This window comes from Xyrauchen texanus, chromosome 15, assembly GCF_025860055.1.
Source record: "Xyrauchen texanus isolate HMW12.3.18 chromosome 15, RBS_HiC_50CHRs, whole genome shotgun sequence".
NCBI classification, from domain to species: Eukaryota; Metazoa; Chordata; class Actinopteri; order Cypriniformes; family Catostomidae; genus Xyrauchen; species Xyrauchen texanus.
The window spans coordinates 2,567,476-2,586,164 of NC_068290.1; the positions used below are offsets into that span (position 1 = coordinate 2,567,476).

Below are 18,689 nucleotides of genomic sequence, written 5' to 3' on the forward strand. Positions count from 1 at the left end.
TACAAACGTCTCTTTTATGTGCCAATCACTGCTGCTGTCAGCCCCCAAAAATTATATATCTGCTCTTAGGCAATTTGCTACAAAATGAGTCATTTATACTTGTTTTTGAGCTTGCATGCGTGAATAATCCAATGTTATATCTTTGTTGTCCACAACAAAATATACAGTCCAGCGGGGAAACAAGCTAAACATATCATCTGAAAAATAAGTTGTCGACTATTGGTAATAAAAAAAGTTTATATATCATCACAAAGTCGAGGATATCAGCATTCTAATGACCCCAAGATTGGGCTTCTAGTCCACTCAGAGGCTGAGATAGGCCAAGTGAAGCCTAGTTCTTCTAGATATGTGGACAATCCACATCTTTGTATTTTATCTGTACCTGAAGACAAAGCACTCGTAGTGTGTCATTTAAAGTTGCCATCAAATTTTAATTAGAGTTTCGAGTCTTTTTGTCAATGGCTGGGTTTCACGATAACATTGCAACTTAAGCTTGATCAATCATCTTAACTAGCATTGCTCATTATTTTACAATGGAGTAACGCATGTTTCACAAACTAGAACATAGATCGCTCGTTATAAAGTTGAACTTAAGTGCTTCGTTACGGGAGCTGTCCAGTCCAAAGGTGCTGATCACTTTGGCAAATAATTCCAGAGTTTGTCTTCTCAACATGAAAATAATGTGGAAATACTGACAAACATGGAAGTTGTTTGTAACCTTGTAGAGACCTCGTTTCTTAAAATCCCTAGGTCGCACTTTTATTCAATATGCAACCATATACAATGTGCGTATGTAGTTAAAAATGTCAGTGATGATTAGCCACTTGCTGGTCATTTTTCACTTAAAATGTTTGAGTAGTGTAGTGGCGAAATTCAGCGCTGAGATCTTTTCACTACGTGTTGTGAGTAAAAGTTTGGTTTTTCCCTTTCCATGTAATTTGAGTCCAAAGAAGACACCACACAATCCATTGGTAATTAAATAATGTATTTTTAAAATCCTTTCTGTACTTTAGTCAGTTATTGAACAAAATAAATTCTAGTCATAAATAGCACTGATGCCGTCAGGAAGCAATTCCAACACTTCTGTCAAAATCCACTGGTCTTAAAGAGACAGTACATTTTAGCACTTGTTCAAAAATTTAAATAATTCAACAAACAAAAAAATGCAAATTAGGTATATAAACAACAAACAATATACTGTATGTAATTTCAAGACATCATATTTATTGATTAAATACATGAACTTTTATATATTTTTAAAAAGCTAAAAGCTGAATGAGAATTAATTGAATACTGTATGTAATCAAAATGGACATTATAACTAAAATATGCCCAAATTAATTGGAATTGAAAACTTGTGAATCTGAATTGAATCTGTATTGTGATATATCAAATAGTGAAATATGTATCGTGATGTATCGTGACATATTGTTGCAATTCATATCGTATTGTGAGGTGAATGACAATACCCAACACTAGTCTAATTGATACTATACCCAATTAAAATCTAGTTTTTCTTTTGTGGGAAAACTAATAAAAATATTGATGACGACTCCTGTTCACAGGGACATAAACAAATCTCAGTTAATAAATAACGTGCAAATATATATAATTAGTGCTGTGTAAAATTTAAATTTTCCGATTAAATGTGGTCATCATTCGAACTACCCTGATTTTTTTTTTTTAAGATCGATCTTTAAACTGCAATTTACAAAGTTAAAATGTTACAATATTAGCTGTGAATTTCTTTCATATGAAAGCAAAATGGAAATTAAACCCAATAATAAACCCAAATAAATCTGAATCTAATCAAACCGTATCGGAATATATACAAAAGTTAGTTCCGGTCCTCGAATCTGATTGGACGAGAGACGTTCCATGAGCACTGATGATCTGACACTATCAGCACTCGGACGCTTCACTGTGTGTGTATCACTCCACTTGTGTTCCTGCTTTTCTAAACTGAAGTGTAAGAGCAGTGCAGATGTGTTAAGAGTTACAGTATGTGTCTCTTACATGTATTTTTTAATACGTTTTTTGACATTACATATGTTAGAAACATTGCGGTTTCTATAACGATTGACTCTTGTGCACCGGCTACCACGAAATAGGGAGAATTACCCCCGCTTGGATGATATTTTTCAACTTAGAAAGCTGATCTTCAGAAAGCTGACAGCATCTCTGCTTGGGAGTGGCAACAGGTGATCACACACACTCCTCTCTCTATCTCTCTCTCTCTCTCTCTCTCTCTCACTCACTCACTCACTCACACACACACACACACACACACACACACACACACACACACACACACACACACACACAAACACGCATCCTTGTTTATCCAATAACTTGTTCGAAACAGCACAAGCTGTGATACTATTTCTGAAGTTACATTTTTGCATTACTAAAGAAGGTTTGGATGCATCATTTGGTTTGAACCAGCGACGGCAGGTTCTGATCCGTCGCGTAATAAAGTATTTCCATGCACAAATGCATTTTTATGACCGTCCTCAGTTTTTCATAATTTTTTTAAATGTACTTGTTCATTGAACTGTTGTAGATAAGCAATATCACACTCGCAATCGTGCTATATGTCCCTATATCAGCACTGCTGTGATTACCTACGGCACTCCTGCGGCCGAATCACAGCAGTGCTGATATAGGGCCATATCACACTCTTGCTCATGTGATATTGCTTAAATAAACACAGATCAGCCACAACATTAAAACCACCTGCCTAATATTGTGTAGGTCCCCCTCGTGCCGCCAAAACAGCACCAACCCGTATCTCAGAACAGCATACGGAGATGATATTCTTCTCATCACAATTGTACAGAGTGGTTATCTGAGTTACCGTAGACTTTGTCAGTTCGAACCAGTCTGACCATTCTCTGTTGACCTCTCTCATCAACCAGGTGTTTCTGTCCACAGAACTGACGCTCACTGGATGTTTTTTGTTTTTGGCACCATTCGGAGTAAATTCTAGAGACTGTTGTGTGTGAAAATCCCAGAAATACTCAAACAAGCCCGTCTGACACCATCAATCATGCCACGCTCCAAATCACTGAGATCAATTTTTTCTTCATTCTGATGGTTGATGTGAACATTAAATAAAGCTCCTGAACCATATCTGAATGATTTTATGCACTACACTGATGATTGGCTGATTGCATGGATGATTGTTGGTGCCAGACATGCTGGTTTGAGTATTTCTGTAACTGCTGATCTCCTGATCCTAATTTATCTTGCTAAGGCTAATTTCATAGCTAAAATTGTATGTTTCCTAAATATACACAATTAATCACACTTTTTGCAGTATTTGGTAAATAACTGCCCAATAAAGTGATATTTCCCTTGTTTTGTTTTGTCTCATATTTCATCTCAAGCATGTTCTTCACACACACTTTTGTCCATTTGGTTAACAAGTAAACTAACTAACTAAAAAAAAAAAAAATGTTTGGTGTGGTGGAAATTACATAATGTTTGAAAAATGGTTCTGAATAATGTTCACATCATAAATATTGAAATGGTTTCTGTTTATTTCACTCATTGTTTAAATTATCATAGTTTTAAGCAAGACACAGTAAGGTAGTTCACTGGGTTTGGGAACAGACCCAACATGAAGTGGGAACACATTTGTTTAGGCTCACCTACAAAACGAGTTAAAGGTTCATTAAACAGATTCCTCATTCTATAAAAATCTAAAACTCATATGAGAAGGAAGCGTTGAAGTGGTCATTAACTCACTCTGGACTGTACAGGAATTAGCTTTTAGCTCATGACTTAACGTAGCTTTTCATCCCCATTATTACTTTGTCATTGAGTGATGACAAGCAGATGCTAACAGCTGCTTAGCACAAAACATACTGTCAGTCAGATTCATCCGAGAGCTTCATCACACACACCGACAGACATACACAGCATTCAAAGCGCTTTGATTCCTTCAGCATGAGATATTTCATGTATTATAGTTCAGGATCCAAAAGGCAAAGTGAACTGTTGACATACAGCAGATGAAAAGCTACTATGTACATTTGTAACAACTTTCCTGCTTGAATCCCTTCAAAGAGTCTCTTTGGACTTTCGGATGTGTTTCATGGAATTGTGTCAACATATAAAAGCTGCAGCACCCGGTTTTGGTCACTAAATCGTTCCCATACTTCCTTTTGTGTTATGACATATGTTTTGATGACTTCACTATTATTCTAAAAATGAGGACAATTCTAATAACAAAGAACGAGTTCATGTATCCAAACGTGATGAGTAATTAGATTTTCCACTAGCAGTTTTCAGTTCAGGGATGTAAAAATACTAGAAGTGTGTTTTTGTCAAGTTTCAGAAGTGCACTTCTCATCTCCATTTGAAATGGTTTGCTTACACCCACACAAGAGCCTTTAAACCCTCAATTCATGATGGGCCAACAAACTCCTCCACACAACAGGGCAGCAGAAACATTATTCAAAATGTGAGAGTTCACTTGCTGTGGAAACTACAATTGTGGTGTTGATACTATTAACAATTGTTTTACTACAGTAATATTGCATTAATTTAACAACCATGGTTTTACTATAGTAGCATTGTAGTAACATAACTGTAAGAACCATGGTTAATTTTGTGGTTACTATAATGTGACAGGGCGGCGGACGGGGCTGGGTCGTCATTCTACACATCCGGTACCATATCAGTTTAATCAAGCCTCCGAGAGGGATAAAGGCCGACTGCGGATTGTGGTGCGAGACAGAGAGAGAGAGAGAGAGAGAGAGAGAGAGTTTACGGGCAGCTGCCCCATGTGTGTTTGTGTATGTGTCTTTTTATTTTATTAAATGTTGTTTATATTGTCAATCCGGTTCTCGCCTCCTCCTTTCCATTAAACTGCGTTACACTGATGCCGAAAACCCGGGAAAGAGGAGGGAAATGCCGTAGTGGAGTTCTCACCGCTACCATCCACCCCAACGGATGACAGCCATGACTCCCCGTGTGGATCGGAGGCAGTCCTCCGGCCCTGTTCTCGGGGAACAGAAGGGGTCTCCTCCGCCCCTGGCAGCGTCCCTAACCGCTCCAGGTGGTCGGCTAGGAGCCCCTTCTCCCATCGCGGTTGGCAGCCATTCCTCCGCTTCCAGGTGGCCGGGCTCCTCCAGGTGGCCGGGTGGATGGTAGCGGTGAGAACTCCACTACGGTGTATCCCTCCTCCTTCCAGGGTCTTCGGCACCAGTGTAATCGTTCATAGTTCATAGAGAGCAAGTTGGAGCATAGATCTTGAGAAGTGAATTTAAGTAAGATTGGCTGTCCTGAAAGCCAAAGTCAAAGCCTTGAATTTGATGCAGTCAGCTACAGGTAGTCAGTGGAGTGAAATCAAGAGTGGGGTGACATGGGTCGAATCCAGGGTGTGCTCAGTGACTCCAGCCATATCTCCTAAGCAACCAATTTGGCCTGGTTGCTAGGCAAGGTAGAGTCACATGTGGTTAACTCCTCATGGTCACGATTAGTGGTTCTTGATTTTCAATGGGGCACGTGGTAAGGTGTGCGTGGATCACAGAGAGTAGCATGAGCTTCCACATGTGGAGTCTCCGCGGTGTCATGCACAGTGAGCCACGTGATAAGATGCGCAGATTGACAGTCTCAGAAGCGGAGGCAACTGAGACTTGTTCTACTCCTCCCGGATTTGGGTGAGTAACTGCGCCACCACGAGGACATACTAAGTAGTGGGAATTGGGCATTCCAAATTGGGGAGAGCTGATGGTGGTGTTTATTCATCCAGGCCAAAATGTCCGAGGGGCAGGCGGAGATATGAGCCGAGACAGTAGGGTCATCCGGCTAGAACGACAGGTAGTCATCTGCATAGCAGTGGTAGGAAATGATCAGTTAAAGTGATGTTGTGTATATCAAGAAGAAAATGGATCCAAGCACTGATCCTTGAGGAACACCAGTGGTCATCTGGTGTGACTTGGACACCTCTCCTCTCCAGGAGACCTTGAAAGATCTGCCAATGAGGCATGATTCAACCCATTCAAATGCAGTTCCTGTGATGCCCAGGTCAGAGAGGGTGACAGGAGAATCTTTGGGAAGAGATGAAAGTAGTTTACATGAATCTGAAGTATTACTGATCTTATTCTTGTAATAATCCATTTTAGCACTAGAAACACTGACAGAAAAAGAGGAGACAAGTGATTGATACTTGCTCAGGTCAGCAGGGTCATTTGACTTGCACCACTTACTCTCCACAGCCCTCAGTGTAGTGTTCATGAAGTGTCTCTGACTACCAGGGGCTGCAGGTTGTGGCATGAGCTGGGCTGGAGGTAAGAGGGCAGACACTATCAAGACAAGAAGTTAATGTTGAGCAAAGAGCATTTGTAGTTTCATTTAAATCAAGTGAAGATAAATGGTTAGTGGAGGGAAGGGATGCAGATACTATGGAAGATAAGCGAGTGGGTGAGAGAGAGTGAAGGTTGTGGCGGAATGAGGTAAAGAAGAAAGGAGAGTGAGAGAAAACGGGATGAAGAAATACCAACAAACGTGAAAATAATTGACATTGGCTTTGTTAAGCACCATTTCAGCACAAGGATCAACTTTCTTGGGATATATAGTGTTTACAGTTGAAAAGAGCCATCCAACTCATGAGTTCTCTGTTGTTTTGTTTTACATCCAGCGTTTTTAACCTGACATCTTCTTAGCTCCCTAGGGATTATGGGATTGTAAAGTGTCCCGTCTATCCACACTTCGGCATTTCACTGGAAATAGTAGGTCATACGGTATTTCTTGTGAACTGTTATATGAATAGTACATAATACTCCATTGGCATAGGGGCAGCTGTGGCTCAGGTGGTGGAGCGGGTCAGCCACTAATCACAGGATTGGTGGTTTGAATCCCGGCCCACATGACTCCACGTGCCGAAGTGTCCTTGGGCAAGACACTGAACCCCAAGTTGCTCCCAGTGGCAGGCTAGCACCTTGCATGGCAGCTCTGCCATCATTGGTGTCTGAATGGGTGAATATGTCACAGTGTAATACCAATAAGGTTAAAAAGGCGCTATATAAGTGCAGACCATTTACCATTTTGGCATACTATATAGTAAGGAAGTATGAATATTCAGACACAGTGCATATATGGTCTAGATTCCATCAAAGAGGTTTTCCTTGCCCCTTTTATCATCTGTCAGAAAATCGCATAGAATCAAAGTAGTTGAGGTAATAGCTTGCCTCTCCTCAAAAAGCTGCATGATTGGAGGTATCGCTCTTGTCTGTAGCACAAGTTTTGCTGGACGAGTTATGTGTCTGAGATTAATACATAGAGGTTTTCTTCAAATCCCTAAATATGAGCACTGGTAAAGCTGATGCTCACCTTGCAAACAGCTCCCATGATTCTAACACCTTTGGTCTTGCAACACACTTGCAAGAAAAACAAAAGAACGGCATATTCTCTGTGAGAAATATCCATGCATGGATCGGTTTTTAATTGTTCACTTTTAGTTTTCTAATCTATTTTCTAGTATGCTTCACAATAATGGAAAAAAACAACAACAAAGAAACAAGCCATATGTCACCTTCTAACAGAACAGGTACAACTGGAATATGGAACAAATATGAAAAATACAAAAATAATGACATTAAAAGGAATAAAATGTATATGCTCCATATACAAATGGAAAGAAAATGGAACATGGTGCAAATGTTTGTCCCACAGAGCTTGCAGTGGGGGAAAAAGCATACAAGCGACTTTTCTTATCTCAATGTGTTTCGTGCATGTTTATTTACTCACGGGATTAAACTGTAGGATGGGGTGTTCAATTTCATACTCTATTGCTTAACGGGGACACTTAAAGATCACAGATCTTACGTAACAGCACTGGAAGAGGTGGGAAATGTATATAAGATGAGCAATGCAGAAACCGCAAACTTATTTGCTTATGGGATTAGTTATATTCCACAAAGTATGATATCTTCTTTTTCCAGTCTTGAGAGAATTGTCCAAAATTATGCAAAATGACTAATTGACACTTTGCACTCAGCGTTGGATCATCTGATTGTTAAAACAGATAGTTTCACAAGTTTAATTGGGTTGCTCTGATAGAAAACAGCAATTATGTGATAAAGTGGTCGTGGTTTGACCCCCCCAGTCTGAATCTGTGTGACGAGTCATGTTTTTGAATTCAGCAAATCGGGTCGGTTAATAACTGTTAAGAACTGTTTCCTCTAGAGGGAGTTTACCAGCATGGAAAGTTGAATCCTCCAAAGATCAATTCAGCTTGTAGTCCAAACACCAGGAAGAGGATTCGCCATTGGTTCCCTCGAGATTTTCCTATGGGTTTCTATAATGGGGTTTTTTGAACTTTTGAGTTAAACGACATGATCACACGTGAAGTCGGCATGACGTTTCTGATAGTTTCGGTACCCTAGGGTTGGTGACTGTATGCTGAAACACTGATATGCAGCATTCTTATCAGACATGTTTGCATTGGTTTCAATGTATTTACCGTTCCACCTGGCTCGATTGGCAGCGCGTTGCATCAGCTACGTGAGAGACTAGAGTTCAAAGCCAGACTGTAACCACATTTGAATAATCAATGCCGAGCATGATTCGGAGCTTTCCCTTTTCCCTCTAACATTAGTTTTTTACTCCACTAATGGTTAAGGTAAGGTTTGGGTTTGGGTTGGGCGACAGAATCTATAAATATCTTCTTTTCTCTTCATTGAATAATGTCCTGTAACTCTGAAAGCAACTTTCTTTGCTACTTCTCTCTACAATGGCTGCCGCTTGATGCATGTATTAAATTCAAGGCTCTGATGCTGCATACAAAAGAGTCACTGTGTCTGCTCCAACATACCTAAAATTATTACTGCAGAACTACACGCCCACCAGCAGCCTGTGGTCAGCTAATGAGCGGCGCCTTGTTGTACCAACACAAAGAGGCACCAAAACACTTTCCCGGACTTTCAGTTTTTATCATACCACATTGGTGGAATGACCTTCCCAACTCCATCCGTGAAGCTGACTCACTCTCTTTTTAACCTGTTGATACGCAATTGCCGGCATGCGGTGGTGACGTCACTCTGCTTACATTTAATATATAATTTACCATCTATAAATGTAATTAATGTTAACATATGATACATCTTTTCAAAGGTCTAAGGGTTCAACATTGATATCCGATCTCTGTTTCACGATAGCAATGCTCCAGAAACAGCGATTGAGTTATTTGTGCAGGAGTACAAATTAAAACATGCAACATCAAAACGGGACTTTTATTATGAAAACACGACAAGCGTTCATTGAAAAACATCCAATAGCACTTTTTGTACATAAAAGTGAAAAATAGCAACAGGTCTGCATCTGTTTTGAACGCTATTCTGATGCTAGTAGGCACTAGTGCTAGTAGGCACTTTTCCTACCACTGTCTCCTTAAGATGATTCGCTTATGTTTTCCTCTTTTGTAAGTCGCTTTGGATAAATGCTACTAACCTTTGGCGACCTCTCCTAGACATAAATGGAGCTCACATGTGCCTATATGCCCTAAAACACTTACCACTTTGGCCACTGGGGGCAGTGTTTCAAACTTTCGGTCAACGTATACCGATTTTAACGAAAGACAAATCGGTCTACTCTTTCCGAATTCACTGTGAGATCAGGCTGGGGTTAAATATGGTCTATGTGTAAACTTTACTTGGCAATATTCTACAACATAAATGACACACGTCATACCTCAAATGTGAATTTTGAAAGCTGTATTGAATAATCCTAAAACGAACCCTACATGGGCAATTGACGGCACTCCACGTGGTTTAATCTGGTCTGTGGCTCATTTATCCTAAAAGCATTTTTTTAATTGGATATTTCGGTTATCTTGGATTGGGAACTAATGCACCTCCACAAATATTTAACATGCTCAGATTTGCCAGATAAGAGATGCAAACACCCCAATAAGAGATTAATGCTTGTGCAAATTGGAAATATTCCACCTAATGTTATAACTATATTGTGCAATCTGGCAACCATAAATGGGAGTGCACCCTTTCTAGCTCCCTTATTTAGAGATCTCTAGTGCGATATTCTGCTCAAGCAAAAGTGTTATACGGCCACTCCGTGTCCATTCTTAAGGCTAGTTGTGATGTTTGGTGCTACTAATTTTGCATGCAAACGTTCTCAGTGATGAACTTGAATAAAATGTCAAATGTAATAGATCTCGGCATCATTGACACACAGAGGGGTAATCTTTGACAAGTTAGCAAAAGCTAGAAAGAGACGAATATGTATTTTTTATTTGTGTAATTTATAAATGTGGAAGTCCCTCGTGAGTTGCAACTCTATATTCATTTAACACTTAAAGTAATAATTTATCATAGTCATGCTATGATGAATAGTCGTTCTATTCAGTTGTGTGCTGAATGGAAAGCCAAACCATAAGGCGTATAAACTATTGGCAAGTCCCACATCATGACCCTTTTATCACGTAAACGGTTAATGTTTTGAGAAAACTGGCCTGATTTGCGACATGAAAAATTCTATATTTTTTGATTTTCTGAAAAAAAAAAAAACATTTTTATTATTTTTTTTGGCTTGTTTTTGTAGAACATTTTAAATGACCAGGGAAGTAGACATGGTAAAATAAACAATTTATAATTATGCTTAGCTTTAATTCAGTTTTTTTTAATGCCTGATAGAAAAGTATCAACCTCTAAGAGTAATATAATTCTTTAGGCAATTGCAGAATAGTCCCATTAGTCACAGATAAACTTCAGAAAATTGAGTACACAACTATTTATGAAAATCTATGCAGAACATTGTTTCTCAAAAGTAGTAAAATGCTGATTTCATATTACACGTAGATATATTTCTTTTATAGATAGTTATAGAGGGGTTTCCTGTCCTGCTAGTAGTGTGAGAACATGTTAAATCAGTTGGGAGCCCAGAAACCTTCGCATGTCATCTCCAATTAGAGCAAATCCCTAATCAACATCCCTAAACTGAGACCAACATTTTTTACAACCTCCATCCATCCATCAATCCATCCAACCCACTCACCCATCTATCTATCTATCTATCTATCTATCTATTTCTATCTGTCTGTCTATCTTTCTATCTGTCCATCCATCCATCCATCAATCCATCCATCAATCCATCCCTCCATCCAACCCACTCACCAACCTATCTATCCGTCCATCCGTCTGTCTGTCTGAGTGTATGACTATAGTTCTATCTGTCTGTCCATCCATCCATCCGTCCATCATCCATTTGTTAATTCATTCGGTCTGTCTCTCTCACTCACTCTATCCATCCATCCTTATATCTATCCTTCTATCATCCATCCATCCATCCATGTACCTATCCATCTATCCATCCATCCATGTACCTATCCGTCCATCCATCCATCCATGTACCTATCCATCCATCCATCCATCCATCCATCCATCCATGTACCTATCCATTCATCCATCCATCCATGTACCTATCCATCCATCCATCCATCCATGTACCTATCCATCCATCCATCCATCCATCCATCCATCCATGTACCTATCCATTCATCCATCCGTCCATGTACCTATCCATCCATCCATCCATGTACCTATCCATCCATCCATCCATCCATCCATCCATCCATCCATGTACCTATCCATTCATCCATCCATCCATCCATGTACCTATCCATCCATCCATCCATCCATCCATGTACCTATCCATTCATCCATCCATCCATGTACCTATCCATTCATCCATCCATCCATGTATCTATCCATCCATCCATCCATCCATCCATGTACCTATCCATCCATCCATCCATCCATCCATGTACCTATCCATTCATCCATCCATCCATGTATCTATCCATCCATCCATCCATCCATCCATGTACCTATCCATCCATCCATCCATGTACCTATCCATCCATCCATCCATCCATCCATGTACCTATCCATCCATCCATGTACCTATCCATCCATCCATCCATCCATCCATGTACCTATCCATCCATCCATCCATCCATCCATCCATCCATGTACCTATCCATCCATCCACCTATCCATCCATCCATCCATCCATCCATCCATCCATCCATCCATCCATCCAATCATGTACCTATCCATCCATCCATCCATCCATCCATCCATCCATCCATCCATCTATCTATCGTCCGTCCGTCCGTCCATCTATCTATCAATTTGTTTGTTTGTTCATTCATCCATTCGTCCGTCCGTCCATAAGTCTGTCTCTCTCTCTATCTATCATCCTTCCTTATATCTATCCTTCTACCCATTCATCCATCATCCATCTATTCATTGTTCATTCATTCAATCATCCATCCCTCTGTCTTTATGTCTGTCTGTTTGTCTATCTATCTATCTATCTATCTATCTATCTATCTATCTATCTATCTATCTATCTATCTATCTATCTATCTATCTATCTATCAACATGAAGGTTTATCTGATTACCTAACTGGCTGTTTGTCTTGACAAACTTTACCTATCTATGTAGGTGATGTCTGGTCCATTTTGCATATCAAAATTGTGAAAATAAAAATAACCTACTGCAAGCAAAAGTAAGTAAACCTCACAGAGTTTAGGGAAATGTATAATCTAACTCACCAAACATATTCCCAATATGTCCATTCTTGGTCAGGGGTCGAAGTTCATTCTTGCCCCAGGCATACTGCTTATAGTTGTCCCAGGCAAACTTCATCATCTGAGGAAAAATTCATGACAAGGTATGAGAAATCACTTCACCTGTTAAATGTGCATTAAATACAGCAGTTAAGGTACCATTACATTGTATATAACAATCAAACACAACATTGAGGCAAATATCATTGTTATAAAGCCATTAACCACATACAGAAAATGTTCCATTTCACAAGTGATACACGACAATCAATGATAAACCAACACAATAAATGTCAATAGCTCTATTGACAAATGATAAAGAAAAACAAAGAATTTAATCAATTTCCACAAGCTCGATGTATTTCTGCTGGTAGCTACACAGTGTCATAATTAGCTGTGCAGTAATGCAGGCCGCCTAAAGGCTCACATTAATCAAACAAATACATACATTTATGAACAGAGTGACAGAGTCAAAGTTATGGACTGTTCCAAACATAAATTAACAAGTAAATAAATAGATGCACAAATAAATAATCATTGTTTTCTCATCTCAGCATTGTACATGCATTTAAATCAGTGTGAGTTGAATGCAGATTACCACAACAAACATATGTCACATTTTTCCATCATACACTAGCGATGGACTACTTTTATAATACACCGCCTGGCCAAAAACCAAAGTCGCTGTTTGGATCAATAAGCAGATACTTAAGAGCCTAGGATTGGATCATTATTGCAGTATGTGACAGGGCGGAGGGCGGAGGGCGGAGGGCGGGGGCAGATCATGATTCCGCACACCCAGCCCCTAATCAAGCTAATCAAGCCTCAGAGAGGGATAAGGGCCGACTGGAGACTGCAATGGGACAGAGAGAGAGATTTACGGACAGCTGTCTGACACCTTTGTGTGTTTGTCTTTTTGGTTCAGTTTTATATTATTTACATTGTCAAGCCGGTTCTCGCCTCCTCCTTTCCATTAATCCCTTTACACTGGTGTCAAAACCCGGGAAGGAGGTGGGATGTGAGAGTAGACTCCTCGCCACTATCATCCACCCCAACGGAGCAGCCGTGGCCATCTGCCGGAGGACGGAGGAGCTCGGCTGCCTGGAAGCGGAGGAACGGCCGACGACCGGGAGGGGAGTAGTGGCTCCCAACCAACTGCCTGGAGCGGTTACCGCTGCCAGGGGCGGGGGAGACCCCTACTGTCCACCAAATACACGGCAGGACGTTCCGTCTGCCAGGGGCCATAGGTCTGCCTCCGATCCGCCCAGGGAGGTGCGGCTGTCATTTATTAGAGGGTGGAGGAGTGGCCGAGGACCAAGCTATGGCGTATCGGAGAACCGGCGTTTAAGTGTTTTTTTTCTCTCTCTCTCTCTCTTCCACTGCCGCTCCGTTTTGGCCTTACCCTCTATTTTTAAAATGTTTTGTTAATTTGGCATGATCGCTGTTACGGCGTCTAGGAGCCCAATTTTTTTTTGGTTTCCCTCCCCTTGTCCCCTCCCTCATCAAGGTTGATGGGGATGACCTGCCGGCAGATGGGGCAGAAGACACTCCCCTGCCCTGGGAAATGGGGGGGGGGTGTACATCATGCCGAGGGATCCCCGGCCTGAAGAGAACGAGGGAGGAATGTGGCAGAGTGGAAGGCGGGCCGGCTCGTGATTCCACACACCTGGCCCCTAATCAGGCTAATCAAGCCTCAGAGACGGATAAAGGCCGACTTGAGACTGCAGTGGGACAGAGAGAGAGAGATTTATGGACAGCTGTCCGACACAGCTGCTGTGTGTGCTTGTCTTTTTGATAAAATTTCATATTAAACTATTATTTATATTGTCAAGCAAGATCTCACCTCCTCCTTTTGATTAATCGAAATGTGGTCGTAAAAAAAACGGGTGTGTAGAATCACGACCCGGCCCCTTCCTCCGCCCTGCCACACCAGGTTATCCCATCAGTGGATTTTTTCGGCATGTGTATATTCCAGGACGACAATGCCAAGATTCATCAGGCTCAAATTGTGAAAGAGTGTTTCAGGAAGCACGAGGAATCATCTTCACACACCACAGAGTCCTGACCTTAACCCCATTGAAAGTCTTTGGGATGTGTTGGAGAAGACTTTACGGAGTGGTCTGAGTCTCCCATCATCAATACAAATCTCGGCCAATACTTAACGCAACTCTGAATGGAAATAAATATTGTGTCATTGCATAAGGTTGTCAATGCCATAGCAATGCCATGACAAATGCACGCTAGAATCAAAGCTAAAGGCAGTCAAATGAAATATTAATGTATGCAACTTTTTTTTTTGGCCAGGCCAAAAAACTTGAACTTATGAACATATATTATGCTTTTTGTCATTTTGGACATCCCCATTCACTTTCATTACAGGGTTTTTCCATGTCAAACCCACCACATAAGCATCCCTGGCTGAAATGAAAGATAAACAGTAAGGATTCAGGGCATGCTGAGTGACTCCAGTCAGGTCTCCTAAGCAACCAAATTGGCCTGGTTGCTAGGGAGGGTAGAGTCACATGGGGTAACCTCCTCGTGGTGGTGATTAGTGGTTCTCGCTCTCAATGGGGCGTGTGGTGAGTTGTGTGTGGATCGTGGAGAGTGGCATGAGCCTCCACATGCTGTGAGTCTCCGCGGTGTCATGCACAACGAGTCACATGATCAGATGCGCGGATTGACGGTCTCAGAAGCGGAGGCAACTGAGATTTGTCCTCCGCCACCCGGATTGACGTGAGTAACCGCACCACCACGAGGACCTACTAAGTAGTGGGAATTGGGCATTCCAAATTGGGGAGAAAAGGGGATCAAAATTTCGATTTCAGAGAGTCAAAGAGTCAAATCCACAGTTGGACTTCCGTCTTCTGGGCTTGAGCTCTAAATGCTAGTTTACTACAGCCAGAAAGAGAGAGAAGTATGGATGACACATCATCATCTTCCTCCATGATGCCTGGCAGCAACCTCCTCCACAAGTTCATCCATCCATCCATCTTCTATAACCGCTTGTCCTATGCTGTGTCACAGGTAGTGCTAGAGCCTATCCTAGCTGTTTCGGGCCAAAGGCAGGGCAAAACACACACACACACACACACACACACACACACACACACACACACACACACACACACACACACACACACACACACACACACACACACACACACTCTCTTTAGGGTCTCCAATTAACTTAACCTGCATGTCTTTTTGGACTGTGGGGGGAACTGGAGCACCACGTGAAACCAGGGAGAACATGCGTACTCCACACAGAAGTATCCAGTTGAGCCAGGACTCAAACACGGGACCTTCTTGCTGTGAGGTGACAGTGCTACCCACTAAGCAACCGTGCCGCCCTCTCCTCCACAAGTAATCAAGTTCTTCTAGAGGAGAAAGCCAATAATTGATGTGGGATCTCCTCCAAAAATGCAATAAAATGCCTTTCAACGTAATAGGGAATTAGCATGCAGAAATGCAAACTGTGAAAATCTGACAGGGCTGCGCTCCATCTTTTAACTCGATATGAAGAGCAGATGTGCCAGGACGTGGGGGAGTGTTGGCTTGAATAAACCTTTTGTGATCATCTGTTTCTGGTGGGCTTTTCGCTTGGAGCGTGAAAGTATTGCAACACAAATGTTTTGGTTTCCACTTGAATTCTGAGAAACGTGTCATTTTGTGGCCTGTTGGCCGAGCACCTCTCACGAGGGAATTCGGGAAAGAACGAAAAGACAATTTATAGACGATTTTCAACCTGTTTGAACTTCACATCCACTTTATCTACACAGAGCTCAGAATACTTGTGCAGTTTTCTCACCAATACTGTAAATATTTGCTGTGCTGCTGTGGCATTAAAATCATTCACAATATGTGTTTTTGTTGTGCCAGACTCAATGGATATATACAGTAACATTACAGTCAACAGTGAAGAGTCTAGATACAGGCATTTATACATGAAGATGTGTCATTTAAAAGGCATATTGGATATATACACACTGTATTTACTCTTTATACACTGTATATACTAGTATGAGTCATTCCGTGTCAACTCAACCAGCGGCTCAATCGTTTTTTTTTACTGGTGAAAGATTTAAAAAATATATTCCAATGTTTGGGATCCCTATGCTTTACAGTCTCTGATGCCCAGACACTTTTAAGGCAGAAAAAGAATAAGAAAATCTGTACAAATACAACCGGTTCCAGCATCTTTGGTATGTTATAGGTATTGCACTAAGTTGCTACCTATATAGTGTTCCAAATCAGTCACTTATAAGCGAAACAGTAAAAGAGCTGCTGGTGATCTGTGAATTCAGGTCAGTGTGATTAACAGTCTGAACAGAATCAGCACTCTTCATAACATGCATTTCTCCACAGTCTCTATCTATCTACAGTGGCAAGAAAAAGTATGTGAACCCTTTGGAATTAGCTGGTTTTCCGCATTAATTGCTCGTAAATTGTGATCTCATATTCATAAAAGTCACGATTATAGACAAACACAATGTGCTTAAGCTCACAACACACAAACAATTATAATCTTTCATTTCTTTATAATCTTCCACAGCGCTGTGGAAAAAGTATGTGAACCCCTAGGCTAATGACGTCAACAGAAGCTAATTAGAGTCGGGAGTTGGCAAACCTGGCATCCATGTAATGAAACGAGATTGGAGGTGTGGATTAGAGCTAATATGAATTATAAAAGGCACTCAAAGATTTTTGAGATTGCTATTTCACAAGAAGCATCTGCTGACGTGGACCATGCCTCAAAAAAAGAGATAAAAACATATTTTTAATAAATTTTATTAAAATCTGTATCCAAAATGCATTATATGGGTGAGTGCTATCTATCTATCTATCTATCTATCTATCTATCTATCTATCTATCTATCTATCTATCTATCTATCTATCTGTCTGTCTGTCTGTCTGTCTGTCTGTCTGTCTTTCTATTTATCTGTCTGTCTGTCCATCTATTATTCTACCTTTCTATCCATCCATCATCCATTCATTCATTCATTCATCCGTCTGTATGTATGTCTCTCTCTCTCTCTCAATCCACCCATCCATCCTTATATCTCTCCATCCATCATCCATCTGTTCATTCATTCATCCATCACTCCAACTGTATGTCTGTCTAACCATCCATACATAATACATCATCCATCCATCCATCTCATCATATATGTTTTAATATACATTGTAAAAAAAACTATATAAAATATTTATAAATAAAATATAATGGACGATGCGATGGACTGGCGACCTGTCCAGGGTGTCCCCCGCCTTTCGCCCAATGTTGGCTGGGATAGGCTCCAGCCCCCCGCGACCCTGTACACAGGATAAGCGGTTGACGATGGATGGATGGATGGATGGATGGATATTTATAAATAAAAAACACTATTTTAAGCCATCTCAGAGCAAATAAATAAATATTGAAATATATATTGTCATGTATTTGTTAACTACTGTATATCGCTCATTCCTCTTTTTCATAAAAAAAAAGATGCAAAATTTGAGGTTACAGTGAGACACTTACAATGGAAGTGAATGGCGACACTTTTTGGAGGGGTTAAAGGCAAAAATATGGAGCTTATAATTTCATAAAAGCACTTACATTCATTTTTCTGTTAAAACTTGTGTATTATTTGAGCTAAGTTTTTACCATTACGTATTAGGGTTTATGCATTACATCACCATGGCAAGGATGTTGCAAAATTGAACTTTATACAGAAAAGGTTAGAAAGCAATTTCATCACAATAACATCATGCTAACACACATTAACACACTGTTTACGTCTTGCGGCTATACTTTTGAAACATGTTTACGGATTGACTTCCATTCACTTCCATTGTAAGTGCCTCAAATGCTCATTTAAATATAGCTGATATCTTTCCGTTGGGCTCGATGCACATGAGAGGTGAAGCTTTGAGGGGTAAATAATCCAAGAACACACATCGATACAGGCAATCAATCAATCAACCAATCAATACAGGCAATACATCAATCAATCAATACAGGCAATAAATCAATCAATCAATCAATCAATACAGGCTAATAAATCAATCAATCAACCAATCAATCAATACAGGCAATACATCAATCA

General features: G+C 40.5%; 1 protein-coding gene across 2 annotated transcripts in view; it reads right to left on the reverse strand.

Annotated features, from left to right (window-relative positions):
- LOC127655736 (mannosyl-oligosaccharide 1,2-alpha-mannosidase IA-like) overlaps nucleotides 1–18,689 on the reverse strand; it is a 271,337-nt gene that overhangs the window by 131,014 nt on the left and 121,634 nt on the right. For both annotated transcript variants that reach the window (XM_052143702.1, XM_052143703.1), the window contains exon 2: nucleotides 12,585–12,681. In XM_052143702.1, the coding sequence (XP_051999662.1) occupies nucleotides 12,585–12,681 (97 nt within the window). The remainder of the gene's footprint in view (nucleotides 1–12,584; nucleotides 12,682–18,689) is intronic.